The 21,259-nt window shown below is 40.3% G+C and overlaps 1 protein-coding gene across 1 annotated transcript; it reads right to left on the minus strand.

The window, feature by feature from the left end:
• Positions 1-14,447: 14,447 nt before the first annotated feature.
• On the minus strand, positions 14,448-20,910 carry LOC110893862 (protein arginine N-methyltransferase PRMT10). The gene is made up of 7 exons (XM_022141010.2): positions 20,609-20,910; positions 19,226-19,418; positions 18,732-18,837; positions 17,667-17,856; positions 17,392-17,577; positions 17,196-17,279; positions 14,448-14,862 (listed from the first exon to the last, which is right to left on the minus strand). Exons 1-7 carry the CDS (start codon positions 20,813-20,815, stop codon positions 14,686-14,688), a joined length of 1,143 nt encoding a protein of 380 aa, XP_021996702.1. The 5' UTR covers positions 20,816-20,910; the 3' UTR covers positions 14,448-14,685.
• Positions 20,911-21,259: the final 349 nt, after the last annotated feature.

Below are 21,259 nucleotides of genomic sequence, written 5' to 3' on the forward strand. Positions count from 1 at the left end.
CTTAACGGTTAATCACAAATGGTCCAGTGATTTACCGAATCAAAGATAGTTATGTGTTGGTATTTATGTGGGTAATAAACCCCTAAAAGGGTTCCCTCTGATCACCACTCTAACTAGTTCAAATAACGAGTCAAACGTGCTTAGAAAAAGTCAACAGAAAGCTATTTTGCGATTTTACATGTAATCTGTAATGTAGACGGTATGCAACCTGTTTGAACACTCATAAAACATGATAATACGTATATTAACACGTCTAAGCTTGTTTGATCCGACTATTAGCTATATTGGCCCGGTTCGGAACCGAAAGTTGCAAAACTTTGACTTTTCCATTGACTTCAGTTCTGACCAGTTAAAGTTCGTTTTAGATATGCCTTAGGACTCTCTTAGGACCAGGCTACATGGGGTATAAACCTCTGTGACCGGTTCGTTGTTTGTTCGAGTCTTTTACGCGTTTCCGTTAATGGCTTAAAAGTTGACCGTAACGCCCTTTTTAAATTAAAACGAGAATTTCGGACATGTGAAGGAATCATAACCTTAGTTACTGATTTCTAAACATGTCCCTAAAATTTCATGTCAATCCGAGGTCCAGAATAAGAGTTATACTAAATAGTGCAAATTACGGAACTTTAGTAATTTAATAGCGCAATTAGCATAACGCCTATCTAATCCCAGATTTCGACACCAAACCTTTTACTCACTGTTGTAAAATAATATTTTGGGATTTTTAAATATTTTTAATTATTTTTAACCTACTCATAACCTGCGGTTATGGCTACGGTTCGGTAAATACCGAATATGCCCTTTTCGGCCATAACTTGAGTTCTACAAGGTCTTTTGACCCGATTCCAGTTGCTACTGATTTTAAATAATAAATAAAGTATTTTAGACTTTATAAACTGTTCGGGAAACTCAGATTTCCTGTAGAACTCTAAAAAACCTCTTTTTAATCTTTAAAAAGACCGAAATACCCCTACGGGGCATAATATCAACTTAAACTCGTTACGGGCATTATGGAAGGTATCCTACTGATACCACAACCTCTTTAAAGTATATTGACTTAGGAAAACAGTGTAGGACTCTTACGGTTACCCGTTGCGCCTTTTGCGCGCACGGTTCGGCTTATGTAACTAGTTTACATAAATTAGCCGGTACGGGCCAAACCATATTGTTTTGACCCCAAAATCCAGAGTGTGAATATTAAACCCATATAAAACAAGCCTTCAAACTTGTTGGGTCAGAATCACATTCCATTCCCGGTTCTCGCCTTTCACGCGATTAAACCGTATTTATCCTTTGAAACTGACTGGTCTAGGCTACGGCTAATATAAAGACCCGTTAGGATTCTAATAGGTTATTTTAAAACCTTCGTTCCAGAATAGGAGCCCAGTAAAAGATATCTGTGATTTAATCAATTAAGGACTATACTTACAAAGGTAAATACTTTTAACTTATTTTCCGTTATACGGGCTTGGGGTACGGTATCTAAAATACCGCTTGGTCGGGCAATTGACCCCAACTCATTTGTAGTTGGGTATTATCAATGTGACCCGTTTAAAAACTTGTTTTGTTGGCTTAACGCCTTTGGGGGCTTAATGACCATGTCCCGGATATCCTTGGCATCATTTTACGAAATGGCCACGACCTCGACATCCGGGTGTAGGCGTACACCCGGCATTGTGTCTATATTAATTAAAGGTGTAACCGTTGGTTTACCCACCGCGGTTTTACGCTATGTGGTGTGTCTATTAAACTTTAACCCGGCACGACCCGGGCGACCGAACGCATAGCAAGCATGTAATTCTTTACAAGATTTAATTAAAAATTATCCCAAGTTATAAAAGAGTTTGTGCCTTGTGCATTCAAATCAATTTTAGTAAACATTTTACAAAAGTGTCGGTTGAATGTATTTACCAGTGTAAACTGACGTATTTTCCCAAAAAGATTAAATGTAGGTACTAAACGAAATCGGCTGGCTATAGCTCCTTAGCGTCTTAAAGAGTCTCGCATGCTCTTGATGCCTTGTCTGTTGAACAATGTTTTTATGTATTATTTTGATCCCTTGTGGATGGTTATTTCGACAATGGTGATACATTGATATACACTTAAATGTTGAAATACATTATCTTATTGCTTCCGCTGCGCATTCATATAATTGTGTGGTTTGACTATATTGTTGCCAACTACGTCACGGTAATCCCCCACCGGGCCCACCGGTGATACACGTGGAAATCGGGGTGTGACAGGTTGGTATCAGAGCCAACATTGAGTGAATTAAACACTATCCTAATGTGTTTAATCTCAGTGACACAATTGCACATACTTGAGTCTAGACAAGAACCTAGGACAAATTCGAATTGTTATTCCAAGTTGTCTTTTCATTATTATTGTTATTTAAAGTTTTGAAAGCAGGAATATGCCACCTGCAATCAGACGAGGAAGAGGAGGAAGAGGTAGAGGAACGATCATTACTCACAATGATCGCGAAGCTGGACTATCAAACACTCGAGCTCCTTCCAGCACAAGGAGTGAAGAACCCCAAAGACGGAGAAACCTTTTTGAACCTGCTCGACATTCTACCACGCATAGCTCGACGCCATCGTACCGTCACTCGTTCGGGCCAGATTCTGAAAATGATCCCAATAACCCTCAACCCTCCTACATACCTCTGCAGCGTTCGGTATCGCACCGTGCTTTTGAAGATCCCACTCCTTACTTCAGGGGCCAGTTTAACCCAGCGGATTACATTCAGGAACCTGCAGGCTTTGTCCCGTTAGGACCACATGATCACTTCTCAGAAGACCATATGGAGGAGGACACAGATCCCATAGAACCTGCTCGTGGTACGCCCACACATCCTATCAAGATCTCTGATGGATCTTCTTTTCATGGCACACCTTATCAAGGGCCAGATAGCTTTCAAGCGCTGTTCAACCAGCACGAGTGGTACTTCACACCCTCCCATCAGACATCGCAACACGAGCAGCAACAACAACAAGATCCCTCCGAGGATCCACGTTTCGTGGCAGTTACGCCACCACCACCGCCACCGGTTCAACCAGTAGTTCCAGATCCGCCAAGGCGTAGAAGATCAGGCGCACGGATGTCTACCCGAGGAGGGGAATTTCATTTCAGCACCCCTCGCTACTCGAGTGCTAGTCACTATCCGTCAGTACTTGAAGAAGGACCTTCAAGTCCAGTACAGGAGGCGAACTCCGCACCAGTTGCACCATCTTCGCCACCATTTGGGTATGACCACCCAATACCTGCGTACATGGGTCCAACGGCATACAACGCGTTCGAACCGTCGTCGCACGCACATTACAATTACAACTATGATCGCGACCCATATGTGATAGCGGCTAGGTATAATGCCCGCTATCCCGACGGAGCTTTTGGAAACATGGGGATACCGGACTACTCAGCTCATGGGTATCCAGCACCTCCTAGACCTCCAGTTCCGCAACCGGCGCCACAACCACGTTTCTCTCCTCCTGAGCAAGAAGAGATCCTCTACCGATTAAGTCGGGTGGAACAAGATTTCGAGGAAGAACGAAAGAACAACAGGGGATTCCTTAAGGGTCTAGCGAACCTGTTGAAGGGCAAGAAGAAGAAACGTGACCATTAGTTTATATATGTTCTAATGTAATGCCTATTTTAAATAAGTCCCTACGTGGACATTTATCGTATTTCAGTCCCTACGTGGACTTATCTTTTAGTCCCTGCGCGGACATCTATCTTGTATTGGTCCCTGCGTGGACTTGTCTCTTTATTAACCTCTATGTAGGTATGTACTTGTTTAAAAGTCCCGTTTAGGGCAGCGTGTAATCGTATTTGAAGTTATGGAATGTTATGTTATAATTTCATTTTTGTTATTACTATATATGAAATAAATCAAAATCATTCCTTTTAAATTAAATCTGCCTAAATAAAGAATCTTAAGAGTGAAACCAAGCCAGGTATCTTTATAAGATCCGGCCAAGATGGTAAGACCTGATTAAAAGATTCCTCATGTTAACGTTCGTGGCTGGTGTGATTCGTTAAAAATCGCACGCGTCATTCCTGTATAAGCATCCTTCTATGGATTTCTAAGCCCAAGTTAATGATTTATAAATCATGGGTTAAATCATCAATAAAGATGATCAAATATTAAACATCCATTAGTGATGTAGTGCCTACGGGCCAAACTTATTAAACATCCATTAGTGATGTAATGCCTTCGGGCCATAATTTTAGTCACATAAGACAAAAGACAGTGGTGGTCTATGACTCTCTGTCAAAAAGGGTAAAAGGACTACGGTTCAAACCTTCATACCTTGATTCTCTATAATCTCGGCTAATATTATAATAACGTCCTCGTGACTAGGCTTTTATGCCACTAGCAATATTAATTGTAATAAGGATAAGTATGTTCAAATCCTAAATAAAAAGTGAGTAACAAATTAACCAGATATGGTCTTTGTTACCATGGTTAATGAATTGCCATAAAAGACAATTCAATAATAAACTCCTAAATAAAATTTTCGTTATCTTCTGTAACAGATTCAAGTTACCATGGCTGACCCTAATGGAGAAAATAGTCATACGAATGAAGACGAATATGATAACGCCCAAGTACATTTAACGGGCGCTCAATTAAAAGCTCTTGTCGACAACGCTGTTCAAGCAGCTCTAGATCGACAATACGAGGAACATACCGAATCTCGGAGCAGAACCGTATCCAAACCACTCTCAAAGCCGAAAACACACTCAAAATCCCACAGCAAACCACTGTCCAAGCCCAAAAAGGACAACGATAATCACTCGTCCAATAAAAACAGCGTTCGTCGTGAGAGGGAGTATACTGATGCATCCCGTGCCAGGGGCTGCACCTACAAGTACTTTGTGTCTTGTAAACCCCGAGAATTCACTGGGGAGAAAGGCGCAGTCGATTGTATGACGTGGCTGGATGAGATGGACACCGTGGTGGACATCAGTGGCTGTGCGGAAAGGGACGTGGTAAAGTTTCTGTCGCAATCGTTTAAGGGCGAGGCCCTGGCTTGGTGGAGGGCGCTGGTTCAGGCCTCGGGAAAAGTTGTTCTATACAGCATAACATGGGAGGAATTCATTTCTCTCATCAAAGAAAATTATTGCCCTCAACATGAGGTGGAAAAGATAGAATCCGACTTTGTATCATTGGTGATGACAAACCTTGACTGCCAAGCTTACCTAACGAGCTTCAACACGATGTCTCGGTTGGTTCCATATCTGGTAACCCCGGAGCCAAAGAGAATCGCTCGTTTCATCGGTGGGTTAGCCTCCGAGATTAAGGCAAGCGTGAAGGCCTCTCGGCCAACGACCTTCAGATCTGTGACCGACATATCTTTGTCCCTCACCCAGGATGCGGTCCGGCAACGGTCGTCGAGGAACAAAAAGGCCGAGAAGAGGAAGCGTGAGGACGATACCTCACGAAGGTCGGGCAAGAAACACTGTGGGAACGGTGATAACAAGAGAGGGTCAGAGTCGAGGAAAGATGGGCAACAATCTGGAGAGAAGCCCAAGTGCAAAAACTGCCAGAAGTATCACTTTGGGAAGTGTAGGCTCGGGTCAAACTCACAGTCCCAGTCGAGGTCGTATACTTGTGGATTGTGCAAGTCCAAGGACCACAAGACTGTGGACTGCAAGAAGATAAAAGATGCAACCTGCTATAACTGCAATGAAAAGGGGCACATTAAAAGCAACTGCCCCAAATACGCCAAGAAGCCTGAAGAAGCCAAAAAGAATAATGCAAGAGTCTTCAAGATGGATGTGAAGGAAGCTTTGCAAGACGATAACGTAATCACAGGTACTTTCCTCGTAAATAATATCTTTGCAAGAGTACTTTTTGATTCAGGCGCTGATAAGTCCTTCGTAGACCAAAAATTTTGCAAATTGCTGAATATGCCTGTCAAAACCTTAAATCTGAATTACGAGGTAGAGCTAGCAGATGGCACAGTAGAAACCGTCTCCACTATACTAGATGGATGTGTGATATCCATTAAGAACCACTCTTTTCCTCTATCTCTACTTCCCTTTAAACTGGCTGGTTTTGACATAGTTCTGGGTATGGACTGGTTATCCCACAACCAGGCCCAGATCGTCTGCAACAGAAAACATGTGGTGCTAAAGGCGCCGACTGGTGAATCGCTCACCATTCGAGGAGATACACAGTATGGATTGCCCGAGAACGTAACTATGCTAAGGCTTCAAGATGTTTAAAAAGAGGCTGTGTCATCTACATGGCACAGGTGATTATTGAAGAGCCCAAACCAAAGATAGAAGACATTCCCGTCATTTCGGAATATCCAGAAGTTTTCCCCGAAGATCTACCTGGTTTGCCACCAGATAGGCAAGTGGAATTCAGGATCGATGTCATCCCTGGCGCGGCTCCTATTGCAAGAGCACCTTACAGGCTAGCACCAACAGAAATGAAGGAGTTGAGGACCCAGCTGGATGAACTGTTAGCGAAAGGTTTCATCAAACCCAGTTCATCTCCCTGGGGAGCACCTGTCCTGTTTGTGAAGAAGAAGGACGGATCGATGCGCCTGTGCATCGACTATCGCGAGCTTAATAAGGTCACGATAAAGAATAGATATCCCTTGCCGAGGATCGACGATTTGTTCGATCAGTTACAAGAGGCAAGTTACTTTTCGAAGATCGATTTGAGGTCAGGCTATCATCAACTGAAAGTCAGAGATGAAGACGTACATAAAACAGCATTTAGGACTCGCTACGGTCACTACGAGTTCCTAGTGATGCCTTTTGGGCTCACAAATGCACCGGCTGCGTTCATGGATCTCATGAATCGCGTCTGCAAGCCGTACTTGGACAAATTTGTCATAATTTTCATCGACGACATTCTTATATACTCGAAGAACCAAGCTGACCATGAGAAACACCTTCGCTGTATTCTCAAGCTGCTACATCAGGAGAAACTCTATGCCAAATTCTCTAAGTGCGAATTCTGGCTACGAGCAGTCCAATTTCTAGGACACGTTGTCAGCGAGCGTGGTATCCAGGTGGACCCCGCTAAAGTAGAGGCTGTCATGAATTGGCAAGAGCCAAAGACGCCTACTGAGATTCGTAGTTTCCTGGGGTTAGCAGGATACTACAGGCGATTCATTGAAAATTTTTCAAGGATTACTGCGCCCTTAACCTCCTTGACCAAGAAGAAGGAAAAGTTTGTTTGGGGCCCTAAGCAGCAAGAGTCCTTTGATATTTTAAAGCAAAAGCTAAGCAACGCCCCTGTGTTGACACTACCGGAAGGTACCGAAGAGTTCGTAGTTTACTGCGACGCATCACACACTGGCATGGGGTGTGTGCTCATGCAAAAAGGCAAAGTTATTGCCTATGCTTCAAGACAGTTAAAGGTGCACGAGAAGAATTACACCACCCATGACTTGGAGCTGGGTGCCGTTGTGTTCGCACTAAAACTGTGGAGGCATTACCTGTATGGTATCAAGTTTGTGATCTATTCAGATCAAAAGAGCCTTCAACATCTGTTTAATCAGAAGGAATTAAACATGAGGCAACGCCGTTGGATGGAAACCTTAAATGATTATGATTGTGAAATCAGATATCATCTCGGCAAGGCGAATGTAGTCGCTGATGCCCTGAGTAGAAAAGAAAGGGTGAAACCCATCCGAATCAATGCTAAGAGCATCGAAGTAAAGAATAATCTGATTGAAAGGGTGTTAGCTGCACAGAGAGAAGCTGTGTTGGAAGCTAACTATCCTAAGGAGAAGCTGGGAGTGACTGAGGAGCAGTTAACTCTTAGCAAGGATGGAATTTTGCGAATGAATGGGCGAATATGGGTTCCAATTTATGGGGGACTACGAGATGTTATCCTCCAGGAAGCCCATAGCTCCAAATATTATGTCCGTCCTGGAGCAGATAAAATGTATCAGGATCTAAAGGCAAATTATTGGTGGATAGGCTTGAAAAAGTCTGTAGCCGCTTATGTAGCCAAATGCTTGACTTGTGCGCAAGTCAAGGCTGAGCATCAAAAGCCGTCTGGCTTGCTACATCAGCCTGAACTTCCTGAATGGAAGTGGGAATGTGTAACTATGGATTTTATTACCAAGTTACCCAAGACGAGGAAAGGAAATGACACAATATGGGTTATAGTCAATAGACTGACTAAGTCAGCTCATTTCTTACCCATCAAGGAGACGTATAGCTCCGACATGTTAGCCCAGTTATACGCTGATAAGATTGTAGCCTTACATGGCATACCTGTGTCTATTATCTCTGATCGAGATACTAGGTACACGTCTCATTTCTGGAAAAGCTTCCAGCAATCTCTGGGCACACGCTTGAATTTTAGTACGGCTTACCATCCTCAGACAGACGGTCAGAGTGAGCGTACTATTCAAACGTTAGAAGACATGCTGCGTGCATGTGCTATCGATTTGGGTGGTAGTTGGGATAAGAACCTACCACTAATCGGATTCTCCTACAACAATAGCTACCATACCAGCATAAAGGCTGCGCCTTTCGAGGCATTATACGGTAGGAAGTGTAGATCGCCTGTTTGTTGGGCGGAAGTTGGAGAGGTCTAATTATCAGGACCTGAGATAGTCTTCAAAACAACGGACAAGATTGTCCAGATTCGAGAGCGTCTCAAAGCTGCCCGTGATAGGCAGAAAAGTTACGCCGATCCAAAGCGTAAGGATTTTCACTTCGAAGTAGGTGATAAGGTGTTATTAAAAGTATCACCCTGGAAGGGGGTGATGCGTTTCGGTAAGAAAGGCAAGCTAAGCCCGAGATACATAGGACCTTTCGAGGTTATCGAACGTGTCGGGTCAGTTGCCTATAAGTTGAACTTACCGGAAGAGCTCCATGGAATTCACAATGTGTTCCACATCTGCAATCTAAAGAAGTGCTTCGCTGATGAATCATTGGTGATACCACATACGGATGTGCATATAGATGAGAGCTTGAAATTTGTGGAGAAGCCCTTGTCAATTGAAGACCGACAAGTAAAGAAGCTTCGAAGGAAACATGTACCGATAGTAAAGGTCAAGTGGGTTGCCCGGAGAGGTCCCGAATTCACGTGGGAAGTTGAATCCACGATAAAAGAAAAATACCCTTATTTGTTTGAGTAAATCTCGGGCCGAGATTTATTTTAAGGGGGTGAGGATGTAACACCTCGAAATTTTGTGTCCAATAAATAAATGACACGTGTCAAATACGACAAAAATAATATAAACCCGGATTTAATTAAAATATGCGGTAGGATTTTCGAATATGTCGACATGTTAATTTTATACCTCTGAGCGACTTCGTTATTATAAATCCCGAGACCCCAAGCAAATTATAAGCACTTGATCTAAATCGGGTCATTAGTAATAATTAAAAGGATCTAAGATAATAGTTGGGTCTTAAGAAAATAATACAAGACAATCATCTAACCAAGAGCCCACCTTTCTTACAAACCCATATTGCATAATAGGCAGACATCTGGTCAGGTATGGGCTAAAGGCAATCCATCAAAATTATTAATGTCAAGTTGACTATTCAAACCTTGAAAGGTTATTTTTTTGCCACTGATGATCGCTTACGGACCGTAAGGGTTATGCCTTACGGACCGTAAGGGGGTGAAGGGGTAAAAGTTTTTCCGCCATAGGCTTACGGACCGCAAGGACCAAGCCATACGGTCCGTAAGCAACGCCCAGCGACAGCAGCTTGGCTGTTGGCTGTTGTAAACGGTAAAACATTAATGGGAGGATCTATCCAAAGATATGGGCGACCCCTAATCATATTTTAGCACCAGGGAACACATGTAAGTGATCTAGAACCCCTCTTAGGCCTTGTTGTCATGATCACAATGGATCAAAATGGCTATAAAAGGCCACATTGTGCAAGTAAGTTCCTCACACTTCTTCTCTTAGACTACTGATCATTTCTAGAGCTCCCAAGCATCCTCCTAACACCCATAATCGTGCATCTAGTTTCTGTAAGTTTGTTCAACCCTTTGTGGTTTAGTTTTTGCTTAGTTTTAGCTTAAAAGTCAATCTGTCGTAACTAACGGTTGACTTAACGGTTAATCACAAATGGTCCAGTGATTTACCGAATCAAAGATAGTTATGTGTTGGTATTTATTTGGGTAATAAACCCCTAAAAGGGTTCCCTCTGATCACCACTCTAACTAGTTCAAATAACGAGTCAAACGTGCTTAGAAAAAGTCAACAGAAAGCTATTTTGCGATTTTACATGTAATCTGTAATGTAGACGGTATGAAACCTGTTTGAACACTCATAAAACATGATAATACGTATATTAACACGTCTAAGCTTGTTTGATCCGACTATTAGCTATATTGACCCGGTTCGGAACCAAAAGTCGCAAAACTTTGACTTTTGCATTGACTTCAGTTCTGACCCGTTAAAGTTCGTTTTAGATATGCCTTAGGACTCTCTTAGGACCAGGCTACATGGGGTATAAACCTCTGTGACCGGTTCGTTGTTTGTCAGAGTCTTTTACGCGTTTCCGTTAATGGCTTAAAAGTTGACCGTAACGCCCTTTTTAAATTAAAACGAGAATTTCGGACATGTGAAGGAATCATAACCTTAGTTACTGATTTCTAAACATGTCTCTAAAATTTCATGTTAATCCGAGGTCCAGAATAAGAGTTATACTAAATAGTGCAAATTACGGAACTTTAGTAATTTAATAGCGCAATTAGCATAACGCCTATCTAAACCCAGATTTCGACACCAAACCTTTTACTCACTGTTGTAAAATAATATTTTGGGATTTTTAAAGATTTTTAATTATTTTTAACCTGCTCATAACCTGCGGTTATGGCTACGGTTCGGTAAATACCGAATATGCCCTTTTCGGCCATAACTTGAGTTCTACAAGGTCTTTTGACCCGATTCCAGTTGCTACTGATTTTAAATAATAAATAAAGTATTTTAGACTTTATAAACTGTTCGGGAAACTCAGATTTCCTGTAGAACTCTAAAAACCTCTTTTTAATCTTTAAAAAGACCGAAATACCCCTACGGGGCATAATATCAACTTAAACTCGTTACGGGAATTATGGAAGGTATCCTACTGATACCACAACCTCTTTAAAGTATATTGACTTAGGAAAACAGTGAAGGACTCTTACGGTTACCCGTTGCGCCTTTTGCGCGCACGGTTCGGCTTATGTAACTAGTTTACATAAATTAGCCGGTACGGGCCAAACCATATTGTTTTGACCCCAAAATCCAGAGTGTGAATATTAAACCCATATAAAACAAGCCTTCAAACTTGTTGGGTCAGAATCACATTCCATTCCCGGTTCTCGCCTTTCACGCGATTAAACCGTATCTATCCTTTGAAACTGACTGGTCTAGGCTACGGCTAATATAAAGACCCATTAGGATTCTAATAGGTTATTTTAAAATCTTCGTTCCAGAATAGGAGCCCAGTAAAAGATATCTGTGATTTAATCAATTAAGGACTATACTTGCAAAGGTAAATACTTTTAACTTATTTTCCGTTATACGGGCTTGGGGTACGGTATCTAAAATACCGCTTGGTCGGGCAATTGACCCCAACTCATTTGTAGTTGGGTATTATCAATGTGACCCGTTTAAAAACTTGTTTTGTTGGCTTAACGCCTTTGGGGGCTTAATGACCATGTCCCGGATATCCCTGGCATCATTTTATGAAATGGCCACGACCTCGACATCCGGGTGTAGGCGTACACCCGGCATTGTGTCTATATTAATTAAAGGTGTAACCGTTGGTTTACCCACCGCGGTTTTACGCTATGTGGTGTGTCTATTAAACTTTAACCCGGCACGACCCGGGCGACCGAACGCATAGCAAGCATGTAATTCTTTACAAGATTTAATTAAAAATTATCCCAAGTTATAAAAGAGTTTGTACCTTGTGCATTCAAATCAATTTTAGTAAACATTTTACAAAAGTGTCGGTTGAATGTATTTACCAGTGTAAACTGACGTATTTTCCCAAAAAGATTAAATGCAGGTACTAACGAAATCGGCTGGCTATAGCTCCTTAGCGTCTTAAAGAGTCTCGCATGCTCTTGATGCCTTGTCTGTTGAACAATGTTTTTATGTATTATTTTGATCCCCTGTGGATGGTTATTTCGACAATGGTGATACATTGATATACACTTAAATGTTGAAATACATTATCTTATTGCTTCCGCTGTGCATTCATATAATTGTGTGGTTTGACTATATTGTTGCCAACTACGTCACGGTAATCCCCCACCGGGCCCACCGGTGATACACGTGGAAATCGGGGTGTGACACCCCTCGCCACAAAGAACACAACAGCGAGACAAGCATCAAGCGACATCGTCCGAGGGCTCGGCCGAGTTGGCGGCACAATTCAAAGAGTACACCGCCATGAAAGAAGCGAAGCACGAGATTGAATTGGAGGCGATTGAATTGAGGAAGAAAAGAGAGTCGGAGGCTCGCGATCTCATAACGGAACAACGCGAGACGATGAGAAACTACGCGCACGATCGAGATATGAAAACATTTCTCAAGCCGCACGACGATGCTCCGCCGGAAATGTTGCCGTTTATCCTCGCCCGAAAGCGCGAGATCGCTAACAAGTACGGGTGGCCGTGCAATTTCTAAAATTTTTATGTAGTATTGCGATGTAATTTTTATTTTATTAAATAAAATGTAGTTTTTTATTTTATGAAATTATGTTTTACTTTTTATAAAAATATTTTCTTAATTAAAAAAATAAAAAAACAAGTCCCCGAAGAGAAGAGTGCCGCCATCAAATTGAGGGTGTGAGGGGAGTTGACATGGCGCGTGCTGATTGGCCGTGAGTAAGAGAGGTCACTCCCCTAAGAGAGGAGTGCCCCTCTCACCCTTAGTAATTTGTTTTTTTACTACTCAGCACTAGTGCACTACTCAGTAGTAGTCAGAACACTTGTTGCTTGCAAGGATATGCTTTTTAAAAAGATTTGAATATAAGTAAAATAAACTATTAGGGGAGTGGGGGTGGTCACTAGTGATAGAATTCTATCACTCACAATATCCAATCAACTCCTGCCATGTCATCAGCCACTATTCTATCACTCACAAGCATTTTGTAGTGGCGGTGGTCATCACTAGTGATAGAATTCCATCACCCACAATTTTTTTTTAATTTTTTTATTTTAAATTAGAAATTAACAATAAAACACTAAAATTATAAATTTCATTAAAATTAAAACATACTAGTTCAATTTAACATACTAGAAATTTTAGGCTACAAATTAAAAAAAAAAATACTAAAAGAAATTTACTCCTCGTCCGACTCATGAAACTCCAAACCTAGAGAACCTACTAGTTCGATTAAATCGTATCTCAACCGAAAGTGAGTTTCTTCATCACGCAATTCTTGTTGGATATTTTGTGGAACTTGAACTTGTGTAGGAGGATCCGGCACCCAATCCGGGGATATTGCAACCGACTTAAACGGGTGGCATCTCCCAACCCCACCTTTCGCAAATCTCGCGCTTTTGTTGAATTACAACCGACTTAAACGGTTCGTCGAGATGGGCAATTAAAATTTATATAAAGATGAGGGACCTGAGAACCTACTAGTTGAGGAAAGCTATTTAAAAATAGCTAACAAAAGTTGAGGGGCTAATTTGCACTTTTCATCAAACTTGCTATTAATTCAATTGCATAAACGACAAACTTGCTATTAATTCAAACTTTCATCAAACTTGTTTTCAACGTGTGATACAAAGAACGCGTTACAAATTCAACGCGTGATACATTAGGCGGCGGCGGTGTGTGTTATTTTTTAACGAGTGATGGGGTGGCCATCACGGACCACCCCCAGTCCCCTTATGCGATATGCTCTTTCAAAAAGATCTGAATATAAGTAAAACAAATTTTTGTTTAGAATTATTTATAGAAAAACAAATATCCGTCGCAACGCGTGTGAGGAATTTTATTACTAGTTAAGATAACAAATCTCAAAATTTCAGAAAGTAAAAGTTTTGGGCTAGTGGTATTGGGCCGAAGAGAAGACTAATTAACATGTCAGGTTTTGGGCTAACTGTTCACTTATAAGTTACAACATGGTGAATTTAAGCTAACCCATAAACCATTGCCCTAATCCTAATCAATGTGTGGATCTGATTAAAGTTATTTTATTTTATTTTATTTTATTTTTTTTTTTTTGAACGGGAAATTAGGATCACTGACGGACCACTGGAGTATCATCTGATTAAAGTTATTAACTGGTGTAAATTTTAGCTTAAAGTTCACATGTTTACGGTTATTAATAATCGCTTATACGATCATAAGTGGGTTCTCGTGTTAAAAACTTACCTACAGAAGGGTACAAACGCGTTAGTTTTGGACTCGATTTTAAACCTCATCGAATCATGTTACCAACCGGAGGTTGGCTGTTTACCGGCAACAGGTGATGAAAAGACAAAAATACCCTCATATAAAACCAGCAAAACTTGCAGAAAATTTTACTTTTTCTGAATGTATACAACATTTAAGAGTTAAAGACTTACAACTCATTAAGGTTTTTACATGAAGCAAAAGTATCAAGAACAAAAAAACCGATATCATACAACATAAATTACACGAAAAATAATCGCAGTGGGGAACAGTTTTCATGCTGATTCAATTCGATTACCTGAAAATGTTGTAACGATGGTGGTCGTTTTGTTCGGCTTCATTCAATATAGAACTTGTTTCTGACAGGTGGCAGTGTCTTGCCAGACGACAACTTAATTTCGTACCCGAGATCAACGTTCATTAAACGATGATTTTCTTCAGAACGGCTCATTGAAAAGTTAACAAGGATCTCGTTACCTTCGTTTACACGAACAGCGGGATGCAAGAGAAAGACCTGCACATAAGAAAACAAGAACATTAATACAAGCATACATGATTCGGTGCGTTTAGGATTGTTGATTTAGCTTATTCCACGTGAAGGGCAAACGTGTAAATTTGAATTCACCAAGACTCAATTTCACTCGAAAAAAAATAGATACGCTGATATGCATACGCGCTTTTCTTCACCCAAACAATTAAAAGTGATTATCTGCTTCCAAAAAGCGCAACAAGCAAAATCCCAAACGCCCCTTTATCGCGACAAGGCGGCGATTAGTCGGCGATTAATCGCGACTAGGCGGCGATTAGTCGGCGATTCATCAAAAATCATCAAAAAACACACATAAAAAAGACATAAATTGCTTGAAATTGATACAAAAAGCAGTGTTGTAAAAATCGCGATTAGGCGGCGATTAGTTGGCGATTAATCGCTAGCCGGCCAGTAACTGAGTAATTTTTCGTTAATCAGTCCATTAATTGATAGTTGAGCCTAATCGGGCCTCGTCGGATCTAGTCGGCCAGCCAAGGCAAAAAGCCTGTATATTCCGGCCAAAACCTCTAGATTCCGGCCAGTTCCCAACCAAACCATGTGAATTCCAACAATTAATCTTGTATACTTAAAAAAATGAGTTGGGTAAGAGTTAAAACCTAGCTACTTAAAATATATACCTATAAAAATGTGTATATGTAGACATAAAACTGAAAATTACATATAAAAAACCCGATCCGATTAATCCCGATTAATCTCGAGTAATCCCGAGTAGTCGCTAGTCCCCACCTCACCGGCCCACTAGCGACCAGCAAGTTCTCCAACCTTGACAAAAAGTCAAAAACATCAAAATTGTTTTTTGGGTGTTTCGCCTTGAGGTGCGCCTCAAGGCGCATGCCTCAACTGTTTTTTAAGACCATGGTAATGGTACAAATATCTCGTTGGTAATGATTATGGTCCATAAGACTTATTTTCTTGAGTAACGTATACGGACCGTCCTTGTGGTTTTCAAAAATTTGGATTTGAACCCTAGATTTTCAAAGTATACGGATTGTCTTTCTAACGCATATAATCCCTAACATTTTGCCAAAAGTACATGGATGGTCCCTGCGGTTTGCTCTATGTACCGCATTTAGTCGCTAACTTGGAACTCTTGAAACCTTTAGTTTTGTTGGTTGGGGACTACATTCGTTACAAAGTGCAAACCACAGGGACCATCCGTGTACATTGTACTTTTCGAAAGCCAGGGACCAAATCCAAAATTTTGAAAAACGACAGGGACAATCCGTGTACTTTACTCTAGTTTCAGAAAAACAAAGAGGATTTACGAGTGTCCAAGAGGTATAGTTGTCTTTTCTTATGCTCAATATATAACGATTTCAGGATTACTTTTAGAGTTAATTACTGTTTTCGTCCTTGTCGTTTGTCAAAAATCACTATTTCAGTCCATTAGTTTAAAAATTGCGATTTCAGTCCCTGTGGTTTCACTTTCGTAACCATTTCAATCCATTATTTTGTTAAGTACAGGGACTGAAATGGTTACGAGGTGGACTGAAATGGTTACGAAAGTGAAACCACAGGGACTGAAATCGCAATTTTTAAACTAACGGACTGAAATGGTGATTTTTGACAAACCACAGGGACGAAAACAGTAATTAATAGGGCTGTAAATGAACCACACGTTCAGCGAACAGTTCGTGAACCGTTCGGCGGGAAGTTCGTTTATGTTCGTTCGATTAACTTAACGAACAAACATGAACAAAAAAATTCGTTCGGTTAGCTTAGCGAACGAACACGAACACAGGTCTCGTTCGTTCGACTACGTTCGTGAACATTCGGTAGTATGTTCGTTTGATTATATTAAAAAAATAATAAATAATAAACCTTTTGTCTAAACATATTGAAAACTTGAAACCCTATTTTTTCTAAGTTAGCTAAAATTTGGACATTCTAAGACATTTTTGGGAATAATTATGTCTAAGTTAGTTAAACTTTATTCATCGTTTGGTGGTGTGGTAAACTTCTTGTGTTTTGATTTATAATTTGATGGTTGTATTTAACAATGTTTTCATTTTTTTATTTTCAAGTTAAATGTTCGTTTGCGTTCATTTTTATTTGCTTGCGTTCGTTTGTGTTCGAGACCAGTGTTCACGAACTGTTCGTGAACAATTGAATTTCCTTAACGAACGAACACGGACATAAACTTATGTTCGGTATGCGTTCATGAACAGTTCGCGAACATGTTAATTTCCTTAACGAACGAACACGAACATGGCCTTGTTCGTGTTCGTTTGGTTCGTTTACATCCCTAGTAATTAACTCTTACTTTTATGTAAAAGTTAGGTTTTAGAGTTTCTAACCTGTTGACCCCAATGTGTACCATCGTTTATACTTGGAGCCGTAGTCAACTCAACCTCACACTCAGCGGGATTCTCCTTCCGTCCCTAAAATCATAAAAGTAAAAATATAAAAAAACTAGTTTAGCTCGGCCCCAAGAGTCATTAAAAACTTGTCGGGGTTAAAAAAATTAAAAAAAAAAAAAAAAAAAAAACTCACTTTAAAATGGACATCAAACCAGCCACCAAACCCGCATAGCCTTGTGTCCTCTTTAATAATCGTCGATGAAACGGTAGCTTCTACTTTAAGAATATCTTCAACACTAACCGTTAAACAATCAATCTCCTTCAAAATAGCGGTTGTTCCGACTACTTGATTCGGGTGAAGGTTGTTCCACAAAGAATTCTACACCATTAAATTCATTTTAATGACAATTAAAGCATGACAAAATCAAATAAATTATTCCGGTTTGATTTTTTTTTTTTAATTCTAACCTGTAAGTAATACTTTTTTTGCTCTTCGGAAAATGGTTTTGTCAACACACTCATATCGACGCCGTAATAAGATTTCGTTTCGTTAACGAAACCGTGCCAATCATCCATACATCCTTCGTAGTCACTCATTTTATGATCGGCTAATCCTGAGCGGATCGGTGCTAGCCACATCCGAGCATGGCTCGGGTACCTGCAAATTTAAACAGACTCGTGCATAAGTTTGAGAAAACAAGAAAAATCATTTTTAGTTTCTTTTAGAACAATACCGATAAAGATATATAAATGGAGTAAAGTACACGAATAGTCCCTGTGGTTTTTCAAAATTTTGGATTTGGTCCCCTGCTTTCTAAAAGTACACGTATGGACCCTGTGATTTGCACTTTGTAACGCATTTAGTCTCCAACCAACAAATTTGAAGGTTTCAAGAGGTCCAAGTTAGGGACTAAATGCGTAACAAAGTGCACACCACAAGGACCATCCATGTACTTTTGGCAAAAGTCGGGGACTAAATGCGTTACAAAGTGTATACCAACCATGGTTTAAAAGAACGGAAACGAGTTTCGAGGCGTTTTCCCTTCGCCTCACGAGGCGTAAGCCTCGAGGCGAAACGAGGCGTAAGGCCGAGGCGGTATTAACAAATAAATATAAAAATTATATATATTATAAAAATAATAATACTAATTAATTTCATCATCAGATTCATCAAAATCATCAAAAACACACTTAAAAAAGACATGAAATGCTTGAAATTGACACAAAAAGTCAAAAACAACTATCAAAATCCCCTGAGGCGCACCTGAGGCGCAGCTTTCTTAGCACCTCAGCCCCTCTGAGGCGCATATACATTAAAAACACCATGAGGCGCGCCTCAGACACGTTTTTTGGCCGTTTCGCCTCGAGGCGCGCCTTGAGGCGCACGCCTCAAACGTTTTTTAAAACCATGATACCGACCATCTGTGTATTTTGGAAAGCTAGGGACCAAATCCAAATTTTTGGAAAACCACAGGGACTATCTGTGTACTTTACTTTATGTAACGATTTTATATAATTCGTAAAGATACTTACATAACTCCAGTTGGTTTCAGCCAGCGATCACGCGCACAGATAACGGAATCGAACATAGATTCGCGCAGAAGAAAATATCCCATCCACTCAGATATTATTACATCAACTGTTCATCGATCATAAGTTTTCAATATTATAATAGAAAAAAATAAATAAAGAGTAAATTACGTTTTTGACCCCTGTGGTTATATCACTTTTACTATATTAGCCCAAAATAAGAATTTTTAACATATCTGCCCCCATGGTCTCTATAACTAACCATTTTGGCCCCTAAGTCTAACCATTTTAGCCCCTATGGTCTCTATAACTAACCATTTTGGCCCCCATGATCTCTAGACTTAGGGGCCAAAATAGTTAGTTATAGAAACCATGGGGGCAGATATGTTAAAAATTATTATTTTAGGCTAATATAGTAAAAGTGATATAAACACAGGGGCTAAAAACTTAATTTACTCATAAATAAATAATGATAATAATTTATATTGGATACCGACCTTTTTCGGGCAAAGTTATATCTTCGATTGAACCCTCGATCACTTCAACAACATCTTGAAGGTTATTGGCTTTAACGAGCTCGCGCGCATGCTCCGCCATTTTAGTAGCTTCGACAGCATATACCTTCCTTGCACCAGCTTGAGCTGACCAAATTGCTAAAATGCCACTACCGGTTCCTACATCCAACACGGTCTTCTCCATCGAATAACCAATTTAGTTCCGGTTTTAACGATTACAACACAAATTTAGCAGTTATCATCACCCAAAAGATCGATGGCAAATTAGGTTTTAAGGTTACATCAAACAGATTATTCTAAAGAGTTAAAGATAATATAAAGTTAAAATCGTATAACCTTTGAGCCTATGCATGGTTTTAAAAAACGTTTGAGGCGTGCGCCTCACGGCACGCCTCGAGGCGAAACGGCCAAAAAACGAGTCTGAGGCGCGCCTCATGGTGTTTTTAATGTATATACGCCTCAGAGGGGCTGAGGCGCTAAGAAAGCTGCGCTTCAGGTGCGCCTCAGGGGATTTTGATAGCTGTTTTTGATGTTTTTAACTTTTTGTGTCAATTTCAAGCATTTCATGTCTTTTTTAAGTGTGTTTTTTATGATTTCAATGAATCTGATGATGAAATTAGTTAGTATTATTATTTTTATAATATATATAGTTTTGTATATTTATTTATGAGTTAATTACTGTTTTCGTCCCTGTGGTTTGTCAAAAATCACTATTCCAGTCCATTAGTTTATAAATTGCGATTTCAGTCCCGGTGGTTTCACTTTCGTAACCATTTCAGTCCACCTCGTAACCATTTCAGTCCCTGTACTTTACAGAATAATGGACTGAAATAGTTACGAAAGTGAAACCACAGGGACTGAAATGGTTACGAAAGTGAAACCACGGGGACTGAAATCGCAATTTTTAAACTAATGGACTGAAATAATGATTTTTGACAAACCACAGGGACAAAAACAGTAATATCGGCCTTATGCCTCGAGGCTTACGCCTCGTGAGGCGAAGGGAAAACGCCTCGAAACTCGTTTTTGTTCTTTTAAACCTTGACCCTTTGTCAATGGTGTTCGTTGTCAAATTGTCAATAGTGATTTTTAACAAACCACAGGTCGGTGTGCATTGTCACATCAGTCGCTTTGTGTCAGTCTAACACATCATCCAGCCAGTATGATTAGCCACTATAACACTCATACGGGCCATAAGACCCTAAATCATACAGCCCGTATAAACATTACCCACTGTAACACTAAAACGACACCGTATAGCGCCTAATATCAACATTATGCATAAAACAATCGTAGGGACAAAACAAAACCAAAACGACGACGTAATGAAGAAAATAATAATAATGAGAAGTAAAAAAAGCGTACTTTTCCGATGAAGTGATGTTTGTTGTTGAAAACAGAGTTGTAATAAGCGTCCATACGAACACGGTCAGAGAGCATTTCTTTCTGGTGGTAGAGAAAGGCGTAGGTGCAGAAATAGTTGGCGAAATCCACGTCTTTGTCCACGGTGGCGCTGCCATTGCTGGTGGATGTAACTTTTCCGGCGGCGGCGCCGTTAGCTCTGCTGCCCATTTGGTCAAAAGAAAGAAAGATTGTAAGCTGTGAAATTGGAAATATGGAGGGAGGGAGACAGACAGAGGAACAAGCGATTGGAACTTGGAAGGAATAGTTTATGTTGTGTTTCAATTAGGGCACAAGGGTTATGTGCCACGTCAGATGCTCCATTTCCATTCAAAATTTTTTGATGTATTTTTGGGTAAACTTACGTTTTCCTTCGTATGTTTGGTCAATTTAACGATTTTACTCTAAACCTTTAAAAATAGTCATTTTTCTCCAATAGTTTGCTATTGTTTTTCCATATTGTTGCCCGCCTCTAACTCTATCCAAGTTGTCTGTTTTTTCATTTTGCTCGCAGGGAGCAAAATGGAAAAATCATAGCAAACTATTAGAGGAAAAAATGACTATTTTCAAAGGTTTGGAGCAAAACCGTTAAAGTGACCAAACCACAGGGAGCAA

The sequence above is a fragment of the Helianthus annuus genome, chromosome 12, assembly GCF_002127325.2.
Source record: "Helianthus annuus cultivar XRQ/B chromosome 12, HanXRQr2.0-SUNRISE, whole genome shotgun sequence".
Lineage (NCBI taxonomy): Eukaryota > Viridiplantae > Streptophyta > Magnoliopsida > Asterales > Asteraceae > Helianthus > Helianthus annuus.

What these genes read in the sequence shown, in the direction of transcription:
- LOC110893862 (XM_022141010.2), bottom strand. Translation starts at nt 20,815, where the DNA reads ATGGGCAGCAGAGCTAACGGCGCCGCCGCCGGAAAAGTTACATCCACC. An exon ending in AAAAAAAGTATTACTTACAG is followed by an intron (nt 17,578 to 17,666) that starts GTTAGAATTAAA and finishes TTAATGGTGTAG; the next exon opens with AATTCTTTGTGGAACAACCT. An exon ending in GTACACATTGGGGTCAACAG is followed by an intron (nt 14,863 to 17,195) that starts GTTAGAAACTCT and finishes TCTTATGTGCAG; the next exon opens with GTCTTTCTCTTGCATCCCGC.